Source organism: Gossypium hirsutum, chromosome D09, assembly GCF_007990345.1.
Source record: "Gossypium hirsutum isolate 1008001.06 chromosome D09, Gossypium_hirsutum_v2.1, whole genome shotgun sequence".
Classification (NCBI taxonomy): Eukaryota; Viridiplantae; Streptophyta; class Magnoliopsida; order Malvales; family Malvaceae; genus Gossypium; species Gossypium hirsutum.
This window is the reverse complement of record NC_053445.1, coordinates 8,221,582-8,242,726: the sequence shown is the minus strand read 5'-3', so window position 1 is coordinate 8,242,726 and position 21,145 is coordinate 8,221,582. Positions and strand designations below refer to the sequence as shown.

General features: G+C 33.4%; 1 protein-coding gene across 7 annotated transcripts; it reads right to left on the bottom strand.

Moving 5' to 3' along the window:
• Window positions 1-346: 346 nt before the first annotated feature.
• On the bottom strand, window positions 347-9,451 carry LOC107892286 (serine/threonine-protein kinase BLUS1). Of its 7 annotated transcripts, none has more exons than XM_041101663.1 (22): window positions 9,164-9,440; window positions 8,565-8,616; window positions 7,977-8,378; window positions 7,593-7,847; window positions 6,943-7,067; window positions 6,780-6,824; window positions 6,589-6,670; window positions 6,414-6,482; window positions 6,159-6,329; window positions 6,004-6,069; window positions 5,686-5,754; window positions 5,431-5,574; window positions 5,239-5,312; window positions 4,646-4,903; window positions 4,206-4,297; window positions 4,034-4,104; window positions 3,241-3,366; window positions 3,114-3,156; window positions 2,980-3,026; window positions 2,556-2,617; window positions 2,425-2,476; window positions 850-1,322 (listed from the first exon to the last, which is right to left on the bottom strand). In XM_041101663.1, exons 3-22 carry the CDS (start codon window positions 8,142-8,144, stop codon window positions 1,278-1,280), a joined length of 2,064 nt encoding a protein of 687 aa, XP_040957597.1. In that variant the 5' UTR covers window positions 8,145-8,378; window positions 8,565-8,616; window positions 9,164-9,440; the 3' UTR covers window positions 850-1,277. The 7 variants fall into 7 exon arrangements, with proteins under 7 accessions (XP_040957599.1, XP_040957597.1, XP_040957595.1 ...); XM_041101661.1 differs by having other exon boundaries at window positions 7,977-8,399; window positions 9,076-9,393; XM_041101660.1 differs by having other exon boundaries at window positions 9,076-9,393.
• Between the last annotated feature and the right edge of the window lie 11,694 nt (window positions 9,452-21,145).

The window sequence follows — 21,145 nt, the reverse complement described above, 5'->3', positions numbered from 1 at the left end:
TTTGAAAATGTTGAAAGGTTTTTAAGACCATTAGCCATGAATAGAAATCAATTAAGGCCTTTTAAAATTTAAAAATTATTTAAAAATTATAAATTTTGTAATAATAAAACGTTATAAAGAATACTTATTAAAAATTAACAAAACTAAGTCATTAAAATCTAATAGTTATAAGATTCTTTTTTATTGGGTCAGTATTATTACATAATAAAAATGGATACTATTAAATTTTCAAATCCCTTTTCTATAATTTTTTATAATTTGTTACTAAGACCTTTTTCACCTTTTAGTCCTATTATTTTTTAAAAATTTTAACTTACTTTCAATAAAAAGTGAGAGTCAAATCAAATAAATGTGTAAAGATTTATGGCTAAATTTATTATTATACAAACACCAAATCAAAATGTAGAGCCATTTTGCTCAAATAGTGGCTAATTTACCCATTTGTTGAATAAAAGGGACTAAAATACAATCCAAATTTTGTGACACAAAAAAATCACCTCTCCGTCCGGTTGGGTTCCTAGCTATAGCCCATCCAGATAACTATCGCTTGCCATCAGGGAACCAGCCACATCCATCTAGTTCTAGTTCTACAAGTAAATTTAACAACTTTTAAGTATTCTTATCTCGATCGGGTCTAGTTATAATTATTAAGATCCCATAATAATGCTAGACTTAGTAATAACAATATAAAATTTATGTAAAATCAGTCAACTAATCCATTGATAAAATAACAAAAGACTTGCATTGTTATAAAGTATTCAATTGATACTTATAATCTCAACTTCAATCTGAACAACCTACTCCCTCTTCCCCGTACCAAAAAAAGAATTACATTAAAAAGAAGGGGGCTAAAACTGTAAATTGACCTTTATTTTATTCAGAGTTGGAAAGTGAGATATGAAAGACATGGAGAAGGGAGGGAGAGAGATTGTAATTTATATTACAATATCCTGTGGCTGTGGATTGTGAATTAATAAATTACAACAAAGTTACATTACATGAGACTCAACCTCAACTCAAATTCAAGGATTATGGCATTGCAAAATTGGGGCGTCCACTCGGATGGCTTTTTAACACAAGGCCATATATATTTATATCATATTGTTATATCTCTATATATGGTACACTCGAAAATAATAATAATACAATAAAAATAAGAAGGCACTCTTACTCCTATACTTCAACCCTTTTTATGAACCCTACGCACTGGACCAGACGCCGTTTAAAGTATCAACTCCACCAAGCTTTCTAATTTTTGTTTCTTTGTTTCAAACCCTTCACTTTTTGTTGTTGGCCAATGCTTTATTTAATTGTTTCTCTAACTGCAAGTGATGACACAAAATAAAATCAACTCAAGTTCCAGTCAACACTATATATATATATCCTAATTTCATTTTCTATGATCTATGATAAAGTAGTTGTGTTCAAACTTATATCCCAACCATGTTGGCAAATGAGCACGAGGTTATAAAGGTAAAAGAAAAAAACATACACTATATCCTACACGAACCTTACAGTCCAAGTAACATAGATTGAAACAACAAGAGCATCTAATTTGGTAAGTATAAAAATCCTTAAGAGATCATTAATTTCATAAGACATAATGAAAATTTTAACCTTTATATTTTTTATCAATTTAACCCTCATTCCTTTTTTTTTTTGGACAATTTTAATCATTTACCTTTACCTTCCAAAAAGAGTAAAATTACTTGACTAAAACATTAACTTTTTAATGATGTTAGCATGATAATCTATGTGTGCACTTTATGCTGAGTTGTCTCAACAAATAATTCTAAAATTATAAAAAAAAATTCAAAATTCATAAAGAAATTCATAAAAATGCATGAAGCCCACATGCCATGTGAGTTACCATGTTTAAAAATAAAAATTTTACGTTTTAATCAATATTTTTGTTATAAAGAAAATCAATTCAACTCTTTTTGAAGCTCAAAAATAATAAGAGTTAAATTGACAAAAGAGATCAACGTTAAAGGTTATATTTGTCAATATGTCATTTCATAACACGAAACCCATGTAACCTGACTCAAGTATGAATGTCTGATGCATGTAAGTGTTCAAAAATATGTACGCTCAATCTTTTTTCTTTTTTTCTTTTTTTTTCATATTTGGAAGATCATATCATCTTGAAAAACCAGGACCAATTTTGTTAAAAAACTCCAAATTTAACCAAAATACAAACAGATTTTACCGCATTTCAACTGGTTTTTCAGTTCCCATTTCCTGGTTTTTACCGGTTTTCTAATTTAATAGCTCAACTTACATGGTTGAACCACCAAACCAAGTCAGGTCCAGTTTTTTACAACCATGCTGAACACGTATAAAAAACAGATACTTTAAGGAAAATGAAGAGTTTAGGTAGCATAGCATCACATTATACATTTAATTCAAGGTTAAAGGGCAAACCTGAATGTTCTTCATTTTCTGTCTCTGCAATTCCTCAACGAGATTCCCAATACTGAGAAAAGAAATGAAGTTTTCAAGTAAAATGTAAAATAAATAAAGAAAATCATTACCATTTGTGCTTAAACTCATACCTCTGTTGCAGCTGAAGCACCTGAGATTGCAGCTCTTTTTCCCTTGCAAAAGAAGGCGGTATCTGCAAAACACAATTGCAACACCTTCATCATTCCTCTAGAAAAATAAAATTTTTAACAAGGTATGGCAATACAAGAACTCAGAGCATAGCTCAGTAGGTTCGTTCTATCACCAGAAGTGGTATTTAGCAGGGCTGAGATTAAAATCCCAGAATCCACAATCTCTTTCCCTATCTATAGGCTAAGCCCTCTTTTGCACCACAAAAAGGTTGCCAATACAAGAGACTCGCATGAGAAAAATCAGGGATTGACATAAGATGGAATCCAGGTTATAGGAAATCATAAATAATAGGGAAATGGACACCATGGAACATTACATTAAGAAAGGTCGTATGGTTACTAAGAAGCTAGGTTGATTAATTACCTGCAAAAGGTCATTGGTGCCCACCTCTGACAAGTCCCCGAGCTTACCTGTATAAAAGATGTAAATTTTAGCATCATAATTTCTTCCACAATTGAGCAGCAGAAAAGTGGACGATCCAAGTATAGAGGCACTACCAGATGATTGCTCCAAATATTTGATCAGTCTGATGATCTCTTCCTGTCAGCAATTATCAATAAAGGGACTTGTTTAAGACAGGCAACCACTGTGAGATGAGATGAGATGTAAGGAAAACAAACATACCCTTTGCATGGTGTTCTGTTGCAAAATGCATTGTAGAGATGGGAGAACTGCACTTGCTCTAAGGTTTAGCGACGTTGGACTGGTTGAACCTCCAGTGGCCAGGTTAAACGTGCAGTTGGTAGGTCCCTGAATGAGAGAAAATAATGGCAATGGTTACAAAGCCATTGCCTAGATGATAAATTGCTAGGTTCCATCCTAATTATTCATCGCGAAAGCACACGAATTAAAATACACATTGACGCTCAAAGGAGACAGTTTGCAGGAGCAACTGTGTGGGCTGAGATCACAAAAGCATAAACCACAAAGTTTTCAAAGGTAGCAACAAGAACATGAAATGGATAGGCAACACAAGTCAAACCATATGCAAAGGAACAAAAAAGATATGAAACCATCGTCTGCAGTGGAATCATTTTAGAATGTACTCATAACCCTTTAGTAGAAGTATGATTTATTCAGTATGACATTAAAATAGAACAGTTGATGGAATCAGATGCATGCCACTTTGTTGATACATCATGTTACACAATGCCGAACAAATGGTAGTCAACTAAGTAGGGTATTTCTCCAGATAGACGAATTCCACAGCAGCAAATTATTAGAGACAGGTAGAGATATAGACACTCCATATATGCATCAATTCCTAACTGTGCCATAAGATTTCAAGTAAAGACTGCTTATCAGTACAAAGTTGCATGTTATTCGCTTATTGTACAACAGCAGAAGATTCTACCGAATAGGCTGCAAAGTCAATTTATACACAGAAGATATGAGTTTTAATATATAGCAGATGTACCTTGGGACTGAGATCTGCTGAAGTCACCTTAAAGCGTCCCCGCTGAACAACTGCTCCTTCCGATGAATCCTCTGGTAAGTAAGAGGCAAAGACACCAAACGGAGCTCATTTGTGTACAAATAAGTAGCTTCACTTCTAAGTAGAAAAGAAAGAAAATAAAAACAGGATATACCAGATGAAGGGTTATTTGTTTCTCTCCTCTGGCGGTACAACAATGGTCCACTGTAGTTGCGTTCAGATGGAAATTTAGGCTGTGGGAAGTCCCTGCAAAACAAAATTGATAAACCCAATTTAAAATAAATTGGCATACAAAGATTTTCCAGTAAAGTAAATGGGAAACGATAAAAAAATAAATAAATAAATAAATAAAAATAAAAAGCTAATGTTCTTTTGAACTACAGAATCAATAACCAAGACAAGAATAAAGTCCCAGTGTACTACATACATCTAGGATTCCTCTAGACTTGCAATCCATAGAATTCAGAAACTCATCATATCTAGAGCTTGAGGTAAAAATATCTTCCTATATTTTGGGAAATGCCACTTTAAGTATTGTAATGTTTGGTGATAACAGTTTTCAGTTCAGGGTAACTTCACTTAAAGAAAGCTTACCTGTCCCCATCTCCAGTAAACTTGTTAGGTGAAAAGGCACTATCAGGTATTAGCGAACCGCTCAAGAACTTTTTATGCTCTGGAACGACCTGGCGTGTGGAAGAGCTACTTTGCCCGGAGTTCTCACCCTCATTTCTTCCAGCATCTTGGTCCATGGCTCTTGATGACTTTGTAATTAACTGTTCACTTTCCAACTGGGTAACACCTTTCCAATTTGGACCATTTGTACCCTCAGCTTCACCAATGTCAAAACAGCCTCTGTACCAATTAAAAAGTTGGAAAAACAATGGAAAGAAGCTAATAACCAAAAGCCACTTAGACTGGCAATCTTTCTTTTTCCAGAAAAGAAGTAGTACTTAGTCTAATAGATAACGTATATGTTCATAAAGTATATAAAGAAGAGGGTAAAACAAAAAAGTCAATAACTTCAAAACTAAATTATTAAACTTGTGACAAGATACTGCTTTCTATTTGCAAAAATTACGACCTACAAGTCCTTTTGACTGACAAATGTGAATAACTATATCCTCCTAGTTACGTTATAACAATAAATTGTTTGCAGTAAGGTCATGAAAGCATAAAAAATGTCATACTTGAGTGCTTGAAGTGGCTTAATAGGAAATGAAGCAAGTGAACTCTCCAACTCATGAAGATCACTAAGTCCGTCCTGAAACAAGTAAAAGGAGGATGTAAATCTGAAGTACAAGCTTAACCAAAGCATCAAGGAACTACGGAAGGGCTGCAATTGAATTGTATAGAAAGCATTTTAGGGTAATAAGTGGTACCTCCTGGCTACTTGCAGCAATGGAATTACTAGGCATTTCAGGAGATATCCTCTCTGCTGATAACCCAACTACATCATGCCGGTCCCTTTGTTTCCTGCTCCCATCTTGATCTTCTGCATTTGGTGCATCATCGTCATCTTGAATCTGCAGGTATAACAATAGGCATTTCTGATGAGATAAACACTATAAAGCAGTTCTAGGACTACCTACAGATAATAATAACAAAAACTTGGATGGGGAATTGAAACCACTTACGAGTGCAGCCTGACTTTTTAAGTCCTCTAGGTTGAAATTCCAAGCACTAATCCCTTTTATGTACTCTTGCTGCAAGGTAAAAGGAATTCATATTCAGAATGGTACCATGTAATCATACAGTTTTTTATATAACACGGCATTCATTAGTCGAATTAGAGCCAGCAACAATAATTTCTCTTTTCCTTAAGACCTGAGATGGATGCGGCAATACAACAATTGGTTCACTCAGAATAAAAGGCTGAAAAATACTATTAAGACATAAAATGAAAAACCTAGCACTATCAAATTTTGTCAAGAAATGTAAAAAGCTCCATTCACCTGTGATAATTGCTCCTTGTCCTCATAAAGAGCCTTATTCTGTACAAGAAGATCAGCTTCTTTCGTCTGAAACATAAAATACCAGATCAGAATTCTAGATTAGTTCCTCGTCTTAAACAAAGGTCATCAATTAAACAAAAGGGCAAGTAAGAGACCTTTAGCACCCTAAAACGTTCACCTAATGGAGCAAGGCCGTCAAGAATGGTACGAACTAGATAATCATAGGAGCGTGCATGTTTAAAGAAATTGTGCTTCAAAAGCTTCTCTGAAGTTGGACGTTTCTTCGGGTCCTTCACCAAGCAAGCAGCTACCAACTCCTTGAAAGACTAGAGAATTAAAAAGCTCTCACAATGTTACTATCAGATACTAACAAATGATACAAATCAGTGAGACAATTGATGAGCACAAACCTTTGAGAACCTCTTGTCTCTTTCATAGTCTAGACCAGGAGGAGCATTTTGCAAGGTCATTAACAAAACCTGCAGCAGAAATGGGATTAAACAACTAAAGTAAGAACTAAAAGAATGACAACAAAATACAAATAATAATCAACTGGTATAACTATCAAACAACTATGATATTTACTTTCATTGGTGGATACTTGGAAAATGGGGCGTGGCCATGAGCAAGTTCAAGAGCTGTAATTCCGAAAGACCAGATGTCCGCTCTGTAAACAGAAAAGAAGAGGAAACAGAATGATTTAAAAGGTATAACAAAGGAAAAGAATTAAAGGAAATGCAACGAAAAAGTATAGATTAGAGAGGCAATCAACTCACTTAAAGTCATAACCATGCAATTGCTGCATAACTTCTGGAGCCATCCTGATATAAAAACAAGAAGACACATTGTGGTCATCATTAGCTCTCAAAAATTGAGTTTCCATAGTAAAATACATTATTACAATCTCTGACAGTCAAAAGGCCAAGGAAAAACAAATACCAGCAAGGAGTTCCAACAAAAGTATTTCTAGAACGCTGTCTGTCTCCAGTATCAAACATGCATGCTGATACTCCAAAGTCTGCCAACTTGACAGCACCATTAGAATCAACTAAGATATTACCAGCCTGCAAATATAAGTTATAAGAATAAAAGAGAAATTTTCTGAACAAGAGTAGGAAGTAACAAGGGCAAAATAACAGGCGGTAAGCTATCAACATATGTAGCACAATTGGCAACCTCCTTGTCAAAGAAACAACAAGAACGAATCATATTGAAGTAATAGACCACCACTAATTTTAATCTCAATGCTACGATATCCAATCTCACTACTATCATTGTTTTCACTCTCACCAGAGCCAACCTCAACACCTATCCAAATGGACCCTAAGAGATTCAATAGTATACTGGTATCAGCATAAGGTTTCTTTACGGAATGAAGGAGCAAATTTTCCCCCACTTTCCATATTTTGTCAATTACATGATAAGAACTATAATTTATTCATATTGATAGTAAGAAAATAGAGCTTAAGCTGTATCTTTACTGAAGACAGTCCATAAATAACCAGGTTGGTCTCAGAATATAAACGATTTGCAGAAATAAAGAAGAAAAACATGGCATAAAAGTAAAAAAAGAAAGGGCAATAAGTAACCTTCACATCTCTGTGAATGTGCCCATGAGAATGAAGATAAACAAGAGCTTTAAGAACTTCACGCAACAAAGTAGCAATGACAGGCTCTTCAAAACCTTCAGGAAAAGCAGATTTCATTATATGCAAGCAAGAGCCTCCAGCCATATATGGCATCACAACCCAAAGGTTGTGACCGGTTGCAAATGAGCAATGTGCCCGTAATAAATTTGGGTGATCAATCAAGCTCATAGTCTGGACCTCTCTACGAATTCCATCCTGCATCATTCATGATCAAAAATCTTAAAATGATGTCAACTCTTTATGCTATAGAGCTGCAGGGACTTGAAAGAGAAATCATAAGTAAGCATGCTTCCCAAGTGATAGATTATTAAATACCGTACTTACCAGATCGTTATTGCACTTCTCCAAATCAAGAACCTTGATAGCAACAATCTCATTAAGTGGAATGCATAAAGCCCTGTACACAGTGGCACTGACACCTTCTCCAACTTCTTCATATAACTTGTAATCTTTTGCATTGACTGGAAAACGTTTCTCAAAAGGTTGCTCCATAGCTTCTTTTCACAGCATACCATTACCACCCACCCTCTTTACTCTTATATGTTCCAATTAACAAAAACAAACTTTCAACTAAAGATTGGACTGTGAATCTAATGCGGAGCTTCTTCCAATTTGGTAGCATATTCTCTTCTTTAGCACACAACAGTTTACAAGTTCATGGACTTCATCAAGGTAATAGGCTTACCCAGTCCGCTCCATTGCATGCAGATCCAGTTAAACCCAATCCTAGTTAACAGCACAGAAGACCTTGCACATCAAACCAAGTACTCTTGCCATTGAACTATCAGCAAAGCCTATGAGAAAAGTGGTTTTCCCCAGATAGCAAATAGAAACCTAAAGAATAGCAAATGTTGTATGGCAAGAAACTAATAGATGCACTCAAAAGCTAACCAAAATTCCGTTTAAACTAACCAAAAAGTTAAAAGGGTGTACGGAAGGCAGTTGGTAGTAGGGTAGTTTTAACCTGTAAAAACCCCAAGAAGAAATGGAATTAATTCTTCTTTACAAACGGACCCTTTTTCCAAAGCCATTAAAACCAATAAGCAAAAATTACCTTCCTATAGAAATTAAAACAATTAGATGATATAGAAGAAAAATTTCTAATAAAAACCATGGAAACTCAACACCCATCCTTGCAACAATTAATTTTAAGAATCAATTCAAATAACTAGTTCTTTGAACAGAAAATTCAGCTTTTGAACAACAGTTCAGATAGCCTAAATTGTAACTGTTAACTATCAAAATAGTATAGCATTCATAAAATCTCTCCAAAGCTTCCACATTTCCTCTACAAAACAACTAATCTAATACTAAAAGCATGCCAAAATTCATCAATTTCAAACAACTAACTAAAAAATTTCAATAAAAACATATGAAGAAAAAAAAAGAGCAAGATAAACTTATTCACAGATTTGATACAAACCTAGGGTTTCAGCAGATTCAAATCAGAGCTGAATCTGAAAACAGAATATAAAATTTGCATTAAACAAATCGAAACCCAACACCACCACCTCAAGTCGATTAAAGACTCGATTTCAATTTTCTCAGATATTTTCTTCTTCCTCGTCTTTCCTCTTCTTCTTCTTCTCAAAGACGTCTCTAACGATGACGATTTGGCGATGATAATTATTGGTTGACAAATATTATAAACTTTAATAAAAAAATAAAAAAAAATATTTTAATTAAAAAAAATCTTCGAGTTTCAGGTCCTTGGATCGAATCTTCCAAGTTTCACAGTTTGCAAAGAAAATAAATAAGTAAAAATATTTTCCTTTTTTGAATTTTTTAAGCTCTTTTTGTTTTTTTTCGCAGACTAAAAATAAAGAGATAAAAATATTATTATTATTATTATTATTATTATTATGAGAGGAGAAGCAAAAGTTCAAATACTATGCCAATTTAAGTGGGACCCGACCCGATTTAGATGAGATTTTGGGGGTTCTCGCTTTAGTAGGTGAAAATATCGTTGTTGGGGCGGGTTCCGTGATTTTATCGGGCCAATTTATCAGATAGGTTATTGCTATCACCTGTTATTCCTCCCTTGGTCAACCCTAGTGTCATCCTCAAAAATGGCTTCAATAATTTTCTTGATTTATACATCATTCGCTTATATTAATACTTCAAAATTTGAGTCCGCTCGAATCGAATTGGATTCAAATAAATAATAATATTACAATCATTAAATTAGAAAAGAGAATAAGTTTTAAACATGAAGATCGAACTTTGAATTTAATGTCAATCAATTTGAGTCCACACAAATTATATCTTAAAGTAGTAATTTGATTGATCACATCGACTTAATTTGAAGATTAGTGTTTGGTATACTTATACCGAAATATATTAGCTCCATACTAAAGTTAAAACAATACTACAATTTTGCATAATTTTATATTGATGATGATGTTTTTTAACTCAATAAACAGGATTAAGAAATCACAATCTATCTCGTTTATTTATCTTTAAATATTAATTAAGAATGTATACAATTTTTTCCCTAATCATGGAATTAAAACAATTATCCCTTATGGCACTTAGATATGGTACTTCAGGACCAATAAATTCTTCATCATTCTCAAATGACGAAATTGATCTTTATTAACATCTAATGATTGTACAACCATCAGGATACTCAATGGGTACGTTTTATCCATGTAAAATTTTTTAAAAATATTTTTTGTATAAGTTGACTGATGGACATGAATTCCAACTTTTAAATGTTCGATCTGTAGGCTAAGAAAAAACTTTATTTTTTCAAGATCTTTCATCTCAATTTCTTTCTTTAAACAATTTACTGCATTTGGAGACTCTTCAGGAGTTCTAATAATATTTATATCATCAACATAAATACAATTATCACAAAATATGATCCAAACCTTTTTATAAAGACACATAGACAAATTGGATTATTTTTATAACCTTCTTTTAACAAATACTCACTAAAACTGTAACCCCTAAACCTGGCCTAGACATTATGGCCGAATCTCAAAGGTCACATTGGTCATGTTGCTGGCGCAAAAAATCTTTTAACTATTTTCTTTTTAATAATCGTTATCATTTTAAAATGCCATTTTGATTTGCTTTAAGAAAAGCCAAGTATTGTCAAAATTGTTTACCTTTAGAAAAACTCAAGTATTGATGGTTTACAAAAAAACATAATTTTTCAAGTAAATGTCGCAGCGAAAAAAATAACAAAACACATTTGTCACTTTGAAAACATATGTTAATATATCTTGTAAAATCTCAATTTAATGAGTAGATAGTGTTGAATTTAAAAAATGAAGTATTGAATTTGAAAATACAATCATTGAGTTGAGTTTGGCGTTCTTATGAAAAATCTTGTTTTACTTATCAATTCCATACATCGTCTTAGGTGATAGTTTAAGAATACAAATCATGCGAAACAATCCAAAAACCAATATTCAAAAGTAAGTCCCAAGCTACAATCCCCAAAAATAAAAACAAATATCAAAATATGAAGTACCAAAATATAATCGTTTTCTTGAAAGTTTTCAAGTGCACTTTCGTAACCTAAGCTCATCTTAACCTCGATTATTATCTGAAAAGTCAAAAACTTAAAGGGGTAAGCTTTTTAAAGCCCAGTGTGGTTACAAATCATATCAACAGAAATTAATACAGAACATCATCAATTTAACAGATCGCATATATACATAAATATACAACCACAAAATCACATTTATCAGAATGCATAATGACGATGTCAATGCAACGTTTTTTTAGAAACAGTGCAGATTTTTCAAAAAATAGTTCCTACCCATCTCCGCTGCTAAATCATCACCTGCATTTCATTTCATTTGCATTTAGGTTAACTTGCATTTAGTTAATTAACTTAATTTGGCACCAATCACTCAAAATCATTGTGTTGTTCTTAACCAACTTGTGAATAGTAATTTTGCAACTATTGATTTAAACACAGTCCTTGTGGAGACGATAACTCTTATACTTACTTATTACTTAATAACGACTATGTATACCTGCAAATTCCGTCGCGAACCATCAAGCCACTAGATAATGCAGATATACTGCCAGATACAGAATATTGTGCTGAAGCCACCAAAAATTTTAATTATTATCTTCCTTCGTACAACATTATCCCAACCCAATACATGTGATATGACATACAAAACAAAATTTTCAGTAGACATGCTTTACATGCGATTCAGAACTCGTTACGATTTAACATGGTGGCATGATTAACATGGGATTTAGAATCAAAATAATAGCATGCTCAACATGTGAGTCATAATCAGAATAATAACATGCTTAACATGTGAATCAAAGTATTAGCAAATCAGCGTCATGTTTATAATACATGCATATACAAAATCGCCATATATCACATAACATGGGTATCAGGAAAACATACATCACAGATAATAGAAAAATCATATAATCACATACAACATATCACAAATCTGAAGTTTCAGAATTACTTACTTGGAATCCTCCTTTTTTCGGATTTTATCAATCCATATGAATACTTAACATATTCGCCATTATCACTTTTCAAAAATTTATTTAAACAGATATTTAATACTCGTATATATATTTATCTTGATTTAAAATAATATCATATATTTTATCAGAGTAAATCCCTACACCTGATTTCGCAAATCTGATGACAACGACTCTATTTCCAACTTCTAAAGGAAGAGATCAAATCTTTAGTCCTTACGTATAAACAATTAATATTGTATTAAAGCAAATTATTTTAATGAAAAACCCTCAATTTACGATTTGGAGAAATACTTATGTAATCGTTCGTCCAATCGCACTCTTCCAAAAGTGAGGGCACAGATCCGAGATTTTGAAAAGCACTTCATGAAATCCAATAAGCCAAATGATTAGTATTTTCCTAACTGAATATATAAAAATATACGAAAGAATATCGTAAATAGAGGATCGTCCAAACTTTCATAATATCGAAGGAAAAAGGGGCTCAACAACTTCCCACAGATAATTGATTAGAGAAGAGGATTCACCACTAGAAAAAAAATAACATAATATAAAAAAATTAGAAATAGGTTGTGAAATAATCCTTTCTTATGAACAAACTATCAGAATTTAGGGATTAGAGAAATAGATTACGAGAAGAGGAAGAGAAAAGAATAAGAATTGGGGAATTTAGGTGTGGTCGATAGTGGCAGCACGACGAACAATCATTGAAAATAACATATGCCCAAGCTATAACAAGGTGTTTTGTTCTCATAAGAAATGACCTAACTATTAGTTAAGGTGTTTGATAAACGAGTCCATCTAAATTGTTTTATGTGTGAACATGAGTTACAAGATGTTCAACTTTTATCCCAATTGACATACAATAATCATTAAAAGCTTGGGACGTAAACTCACTAGCATTATCAAGACGTATATTTTTGATTGCATCATCTAGAAATTGTGCTCTCAAATGAATTCTTTGAGCAAATAGTCTCACAAACGTCAAGTTACGAGTTGATAATAAACAAACATGTGACCACCTACTAGATGCATCTATTAATACCATAAAATATCTTAATGGTCCACATGGTGCATGAATGAGCCCCTATATATCATCTTAAATACGTTTTAAGAATGTGGGAGATTCAATCCCAACTTTAGTTGGTGATGGTCTGACAATCTATTTACTTTGAGAACAAGCAACACAAGAGAAATCCTTGAATTCAAGAATCTTCTAGTTCTTTAATAGGTGTCCAATTAAATTCTTGATTATTCTTCGCATCATAATAGATCCCGAATGGCCTAGCCAGTCATACCAAATAGTAAAGGTAACACCCCAAACCCGACTCAGACGTTATGGCTGAATCTGGAGATGTTACGAAGAAGAGTTTTGAAACAAAACTTCTATGTTAAAACTTCTCGAATTAATTGTTCTAAAAGAGAGTCCACGTTTTATAAAACTTATTATTAAATTCATTAAGGAAAGTGTCGATAGTCTACTCTTACAAAAAAACTTATCTTGCAACGGAAGTTTGAAAACATTATATTTGAAAATCGAGCTTGTGTTTTCAGAAAAACATTTGTTTGTGTAAAACCATTATTTTCGTAAATCATTTTATTGAAAGTCGCAGAAATAAAATCTAAACAATTTGAAAGTCTAGAAATTAAAACCAACAATCCAGAGAGTCCAAAAATTACAAAACTCTCAAAATAATCCAGAATTTAAATAAAGTCGTTAATTAAAGCAATTTGCAAGCTAGTGGTCATCGCTGAGCCTCTGTCGCACCGACCCGCCTATGTCTGAGGATTACCTGAATAGAACAGACAAACAGTTGTGAGTTTTCACAAACTCAGTGTGTAACTAAACAGAGTCATGCATACACATAAATTTAGATTTCTCAGAATATCAGAACAGAAGCGGACATAAGTCCTTAACAAAATTAGATTAACAGAGTCACACAAATATGCAAAGTCCTACCCCCATCCTCTATACATCAACTCCGACCATCCCATTACACCACGTGGGGTATAAAACACCCACCTAGCCCTACACACCACATAGTGTTCATACGACACTTATCAGAATAAACATAGTGATGCTGCTAGAATAATGGCGAAATGTCGCCTATCAGAACACTTCCTCCACATATGCAAATCTCACCCCATATATGGATACAGAATACAGATATATAGATGTAACAGAGTTAACATGACTTGCATGCTTATATTCAGATATCATACATGTTTATACAAAACAGTCAAACATACATAATTGTTTTCCTAACTCAAATTAGTCTATCAGAATAGCATATCTCATGCATTAGGGTTTGTTTTTCCCTTACTGACCTTACAGAAGGCCTACAGTCGATCGGAACGACGTATGTGACCCTAGGGAAAATTTCAGAATTTTAGACCCACATGCCCAAATTGGCCTTACCCATATGACCCACACGACCATACACTCGCCCGTCACACGGCCACGTGTCGCACACAGTCTGCCACACGGCCGGGCATTTGCCTGTGTGACGTCGATAGGCCACTTTTTAGGTTTTTGCTGAACCTCATTTTCTCGTGTTTTCGTTACACACCTGGTTCGTTTCTGATGAAAAAGCAATCCTGAGACCACCAAATGCTATAATTCAATTAAGGATACTAAGTCAATAACCGAAACGATTTCCAAACTTAATTCGCTGCAGAATCGAACGTTTCTAGCCCTCTCTTAAATAATCAGCCAATTCCAATGTTTAAGACCAACATTCATTAAAATTGCAAACTAATTCCCATAACAGAAAATCTCCAAAATGCAACGTAAAGAGTAAAATACTACTTATGAAACGTTACGACAGTAGAACAAAATAATCACAAGCATCCGCATGATGAAGCCAAAATCAATGGACTAACAAAACTGCCATTTGACTAAAAGAAAGGGAGAGAAGGGAAAAAGAAAAAGAGAATATGGGAGATGGGGAAAATAGAACGTGAAATTGGAAAGGAAAATTTTGGAAAGAGAAAGTAAAATTAATTAATTAAAAAAATAAAATAAAATCCCCACACAATCCCCCAAATTAAGTCATGATCTCTAATTCTAACCAACTCCAACTACCCATTCACTCATCCACTATCACAGGCTTTCAATTCCATCCAACCTCTACTACATAACCGGCACATGCGCCCAGAAGTAAAAATAACATCCTTCGCTCACACGAGGGTTCGAACATGAGACCTTAAAGCAAGCTAACACATTACCACTTGAACCAGCAGACTCATTCTAATATGATTTGACTAATAATAGAATATAAACCAAACCGCCAAGGGACAGGCTAGGATAAAAAATGACAAAAATATCCAAATGTGGGACTTAAACCCAAACACACACCCATATCACTTAACCACTGAATCAGATACTCATTTATGATAAGATTCAGAGAAACAAAATTAAATTAGTCAGGGCGTTACAGTAAAAATATGTGGGTTTACAAACTTCTGGTTTGTAGCAACATGTGTCTTAATTGCACTAATATGTGTATAATATAAACTTGATGGAAAAGTAGGTAATCTTTCCAAAACATATTTCTTTCCAAATTCAATATTTATAATATTGAATATTTTTCTCACTCATAGTCTCAATATGATGTCCATTAAGACGAATATCTTTTAAACTCAATAAATTCTTTGAGACTTAGTGGAAAATAAAGCATTATCAATGAAAAATTTTGTCCTTTTAAGTAATAATATAATAGTTATTCCGGAGCTTTGAATAAGTTTTTATCTTTAAGTATCGTGTGTGTTGTAGCACTATTTGCAAGACATATGTCTCCATTGATCTTGGGTCTAACAAAATTTTGTTGAATATTTATCTTCTTCATAAAAATAAAGAAAATATAACATAAGAAATGTTTCAAATATTTATCAAATATATAAAACTTATTCTTTATTCAAGAAAATAAAACATACTTAAAACAACATAAAAATGTCAAAATAACATAAACTTTTCTACTAATATTCCTAAAGAAATCTTCCACATCTACGTGAGTTGTATCATTAAGGCATTGGTTAGTTTTAGTATCATAGTGAATATATTCATCTTTTACCTCTATTTCATCATTTTAGGATATAAAATTTGTCTCAATATTCTTTTCCTTCCTTTTAATGGATGCTTCATAAAGTTTCACTATACGACAAACACGTGACCAATGCCCCTTCATACCATATCAGTAGCATAAGTTCTCAACAATTTTTGAAGGATTATTTTTACTACCTCTTTATTTTCCTTCGTTGTTATTCCTTTTCTAGTGGTTAGAAGTACTACTGTTATGACCATCATGATAAAGGTTACTAGTACATCCTCCACCATGTCCCCTCCACGTCCACGATTGCGACCTCTATATTGTCCATTATCACAATTCTTATGTATTGCTACATTCACTTGAGGGAATGGTGCAGAACTAGTGGGACAAATTCCATGGTTTTTAATCAACAGCTCATTATTGTTGCTATAGGAGCACATTAGTAGCATGAAAGGTTGAAAATGTTTTCTCTAACAAGTTCTCATCAGTTATGTTTTCTCCATATAATTTCAGTTGAGAACTAATTTTGAAAATTTTTGAATTGTATTCACTTACAGTCTTAAAATCCTGCAACTGCAAGTGCATCCAATCATAATGAGCTCTAGAGAGTATCATTTTTTTCTGTTGGTCAAATCGTTATATTATTTTACAACTCTAGAGGGTCTTTCACAGTGAGATATTCCACTTTTAATCCTTTATGTAGATGATGACGGATGAAAATAATTGGTTTTTCCTTGTCTTTGTTAGATGCTTATTCATATGCTAATATAGTATTCCCAAAACCTATAGCATCTAGGTGAATTTCAGCATCTAATACCTATGACAAATAATTCTTGCCTGAGATGTCTAAGGCCGTAAATTTAATTTTGGCAAGATTTGACATTATAATCAATAAAAAATTAAAAATAAAATGTAAAATAATAAGCATTACCAATAGTAAAACAATTCAAATATATATACCAAATTTTCGTAATAATAATATATATGTCAAATATTGGCATAGAGAGGAATAATCATAATAATAACTTAAAACAAATTGAAATAATTGAAATTTCTTTTAATAACCTTAAAAAATATATATGTATATATAATTATCATTATAATATGTATATAAAATTGATTTGTATGCTTTGAATATTTCTTTTATACATATAGAAATATGATGAACAAATTAAAGCAATGATGAAAATATGTATACCTTTTATAGTTCAATAGGAGCTTTGCAAGCAAGTTATAAATAGTCGGAATGACGTCAACTTCACTATGAACTTGTAAAGACTCGTGCTAATAATGTATTATAAAACTAAAAGAAGAATGCAAAGATTAAGAGAGAAAGAAAGATAAAAAAAAATGGAAGGATGATTCATCTTTTGATTCATCTTTCTCTTAGGATGCAATAAGCTTGTACATGCCCTCTATTTATAAGGCTTTAAGCCTATATGTTACAATGTAGTAAGGACCAGCATTAAGGTACCCTATAAATGATTTAGAGGTTACAAGATAATGAATTTAGGGGTTATAAACATTCATTCTTTAGGGGTTATAATAGGATAAATTTGAGAGAGTTATAGACATCCATTTATTAATGGATTTACAACAAATAATATAAATATATATTTATCAAGAAAATCAATTTTGGCCCAATATAAGCGATATTATTAAACCAAACATTGAGTTTGTAAAAAAAATATTTTTTTGCTCTAAAATAATATCGTAAAATATAAGCGATATTATTAATTGTGGGTCTTAATTGATATTGTAAAATTATTAATTACGCCTCATTTGGTAACTAGTGTAATAACATAAGGAAAAAGTTTATTTAATACATCTTTTTTTACATGAGGAAAAACTAGTGTACTAATGTCGCGGGGTTAGAACTTCAGTCTCACAATCTGTTAGGTGATTTCTTTGTTTCAAATTTGCCTAAGTCAGCCTGACTCTTGAAAGATGAGAACTCTCAATGGAAATTCTCCAAGCTATCGAAAATAAAGCGAAAGCAACTCAAAGATACAGGTGCAACGAGAGAACATAAAAGCCACAAGAAAGAAATAGCACACCAAATGTTTGGTAAATGCTCTCAAATATATTCAATAACTTTGGATAGATGATTACTGATGAGGGGGAATGCCTTAATTTATTGTTGAGCTCCCTTAGATCTAATCGTACAATTCAATTTACATCAACGGTTGAAATCAAAGCCAATCTACAAATGAGATTCTTAAGGGACTTACATAATCCTCTAAGATTACAAAATCAAATATTCTAAGTTTACTTTCCATATTTACCATGGTAACTCTAGTTTTCCTTAAGTGTTTCACTGGATCACTAGGACTTCTAGTAGATAGGCTTCTCCACATGTTCTGTGACAGCCCTAAAGTGACCCTAGTCAGAAAGCGGTCTCGGGACCGCTAGACCGAGTCACCAAATTATTTGAATGTGATAATTATTGCCTAAAATATGTGAATATAAATGTGTGAAAGTTTTAAGCTTCGATTTAGTTAATTGCATGTGAATTTAGTTGATAGGACTTATGTGAGAAAATTTAGAAATGTGCTAGGCAAATGCAAGTGGCCTAATAGTGCATGTAATCAAAGGGGTGGACTTGCATGTCAATTTCCCCCCATTTAAGTACTAGTGGCCGGCCATGACAAGGGATGATGGGCAAAACATGTCATGAAACATGTTGTGTTAATGGAAAAATAAAATAAGAAGCATGGGCAAAACATGTCATGAAACATGTTGTGTTAATGGAAGAATAAAATAAGAAGCATGGGCAATAAACTAATAAGATATTGAAGGAAGAAAACAAAGAGAAAAAAAAGTGTTCACCATTCTCATGCATGACCAAAAAAAAAAAGAGAAAAGCTCTCATGTTGTTCTTGGCCGAATAGGAGAAAGAAAAAGAAGGAAAAAGAGCTTTGAGGAAATCAGCTATGGTGGTTTGATAGACTAAGGTATGTTTGATGATGTTCCATGAGATGCATGCATGTTTTAGTAGTTAGCTTGAGTTCTAAATAGCCCATGGTTCAAATCTTTACTATGTCATGGAGATGATATTCGGCCAAGGTGGATTGGTGTTGATATCATTTGCATGCTAAAAGTGAAGCTTTGTAATGGTGAATGTGATGGTGGATTGATGGTTCTTGAATCTTCTTTTTAGCATTTTTGAGTGAGACATTAAGTTCTTTGTTTAACCATGACCAAAAATTGAAATGGTATGGTGTTGTGGTGCAATCGGCCCCAACACAGACATGTATGTTCGGCCACATGAATAAGTACATAAGTTATGTGTATGTTCGGCCATAGATAGCCTATTGATGGCTTTAGCTTGACTTAGAAAATTCGGCTAAGGGGAAATATTAGCTAGTATGTTGAATTCGATTCGTGATTTCGTACATATGTGACTCTAGTGTCTAATGTATATATGGGCTAAGTACCTTGAGCTTCTCTTTTGATGTTCGAATGAATTGTATTAAATTGCTTGATGTGATTAAAAATGTGTATGACCATTGTGTATTTGAGCTAAAAGGTGGCCATATGACCTATCAAACTCCTTGTCATATTCGGCCATAAGCTAGCAAAATGAGACTTTAATGAGTTAAATTTGTTTGAATTAAGCTCAAGAGCAAAGGGGAACTAAATCCGATAAAGGGAAGGAAAAAGTGGTCGAATAGCCGTCGAAACCGTTCGACAACATCCGAGGTAAGTTCTTGAGTAATAGAGCTTAAATTATGATTTGATTAGATCATGTTTTAAGCAAATCAAAATCGTGCTCTTTGTGTGTGGCTATTGAGCCGAAATGGCAAGAGTGATAAGTGTCTTGTGTTTGAGTTTTGCTAATGAAAATGAAATACGAATGTGTCATGATTTATTGTTAAATGTGCATGGTTATTCGAATGATGTCCGGGCTAAGTCCCGAAGGCTTTGTGCTAAGTGACCATATCCGGACTAAGATCCGAAGGCATTTGTGCGAGATACTAATTCCGGGCTAAGCCCGAAGGCATTGGTGCGAGTTACTAAATCCGGGTTAAGTCCCGAAGGCATTTGTGCGAGTTACTAAATCCGGGTTAAGTCCCGAAGGCATTTGTGCGAGTTACTATAACCTGGCTATGTCCCGAAGGCATTTGAACGAGTGGCTATATCCGGTTAAATTCCGAAGGTACGTGATTTGGGAATGAATGATCTTGCTGTAAAAATTTCAGTTAATACGCTTGTAACATCCCAACATTGAGGTATGTTTCGTACGTGCTTTGAATTAGTTGAGCCCTTACAAATAAGTATTCGCTCAGTTGATAAATGAGCTACCGGCCTTTGGCTAAGTTGATCTTTGTGTATGAATATAAGGGTTGGTAATGTGAAGTAAGTATGATATTGAAAATCTGTGCATATGAAATTATCTGTTTAGCTACATGAATGCTATACTTTTGTTGTGCTGGAATCCCTTGCTCAAAACTTACTAAGCATAAATTGCTTACTGCGTTTCTTTGTTTCTCTGTTTTATAGATTTTGGCTCGTCAGCTATCGGACTCGGGATTTTGAAGTCGAAGTCGCCCACACTATCAAAGCCCCCTTTTGGTACAATTTTGGTTGAACTTCGAAATGGCATGTATAGGACTACCATTTTTGTTGTGGGTCATGGACCCTTTGGATTTGTATAATTTTGGATAGCCATGCGAAAATGGCTTATATATGTTTTAGCATAATGTTATACTCATTTGGTATGGATATGCTTAACAAGGATTGGCCATGGGAATGGTTAATCACTATCATAATTTGTGCTATTTATGCTAAAAGGGCTAGTTGAATCATGGAAACTATGAAATAGGTAAAGTCTACCTTAAACCCAGATGCTGACAGCAGCAGTGATGTAGATTTGGAAAATCACTAAAAATAGTAGGAATGGAATTAAATAGTGAATAAATTATGCAAACTAACCTTGATGAATTTATTTTCATAGGAAAGTAACGAAAC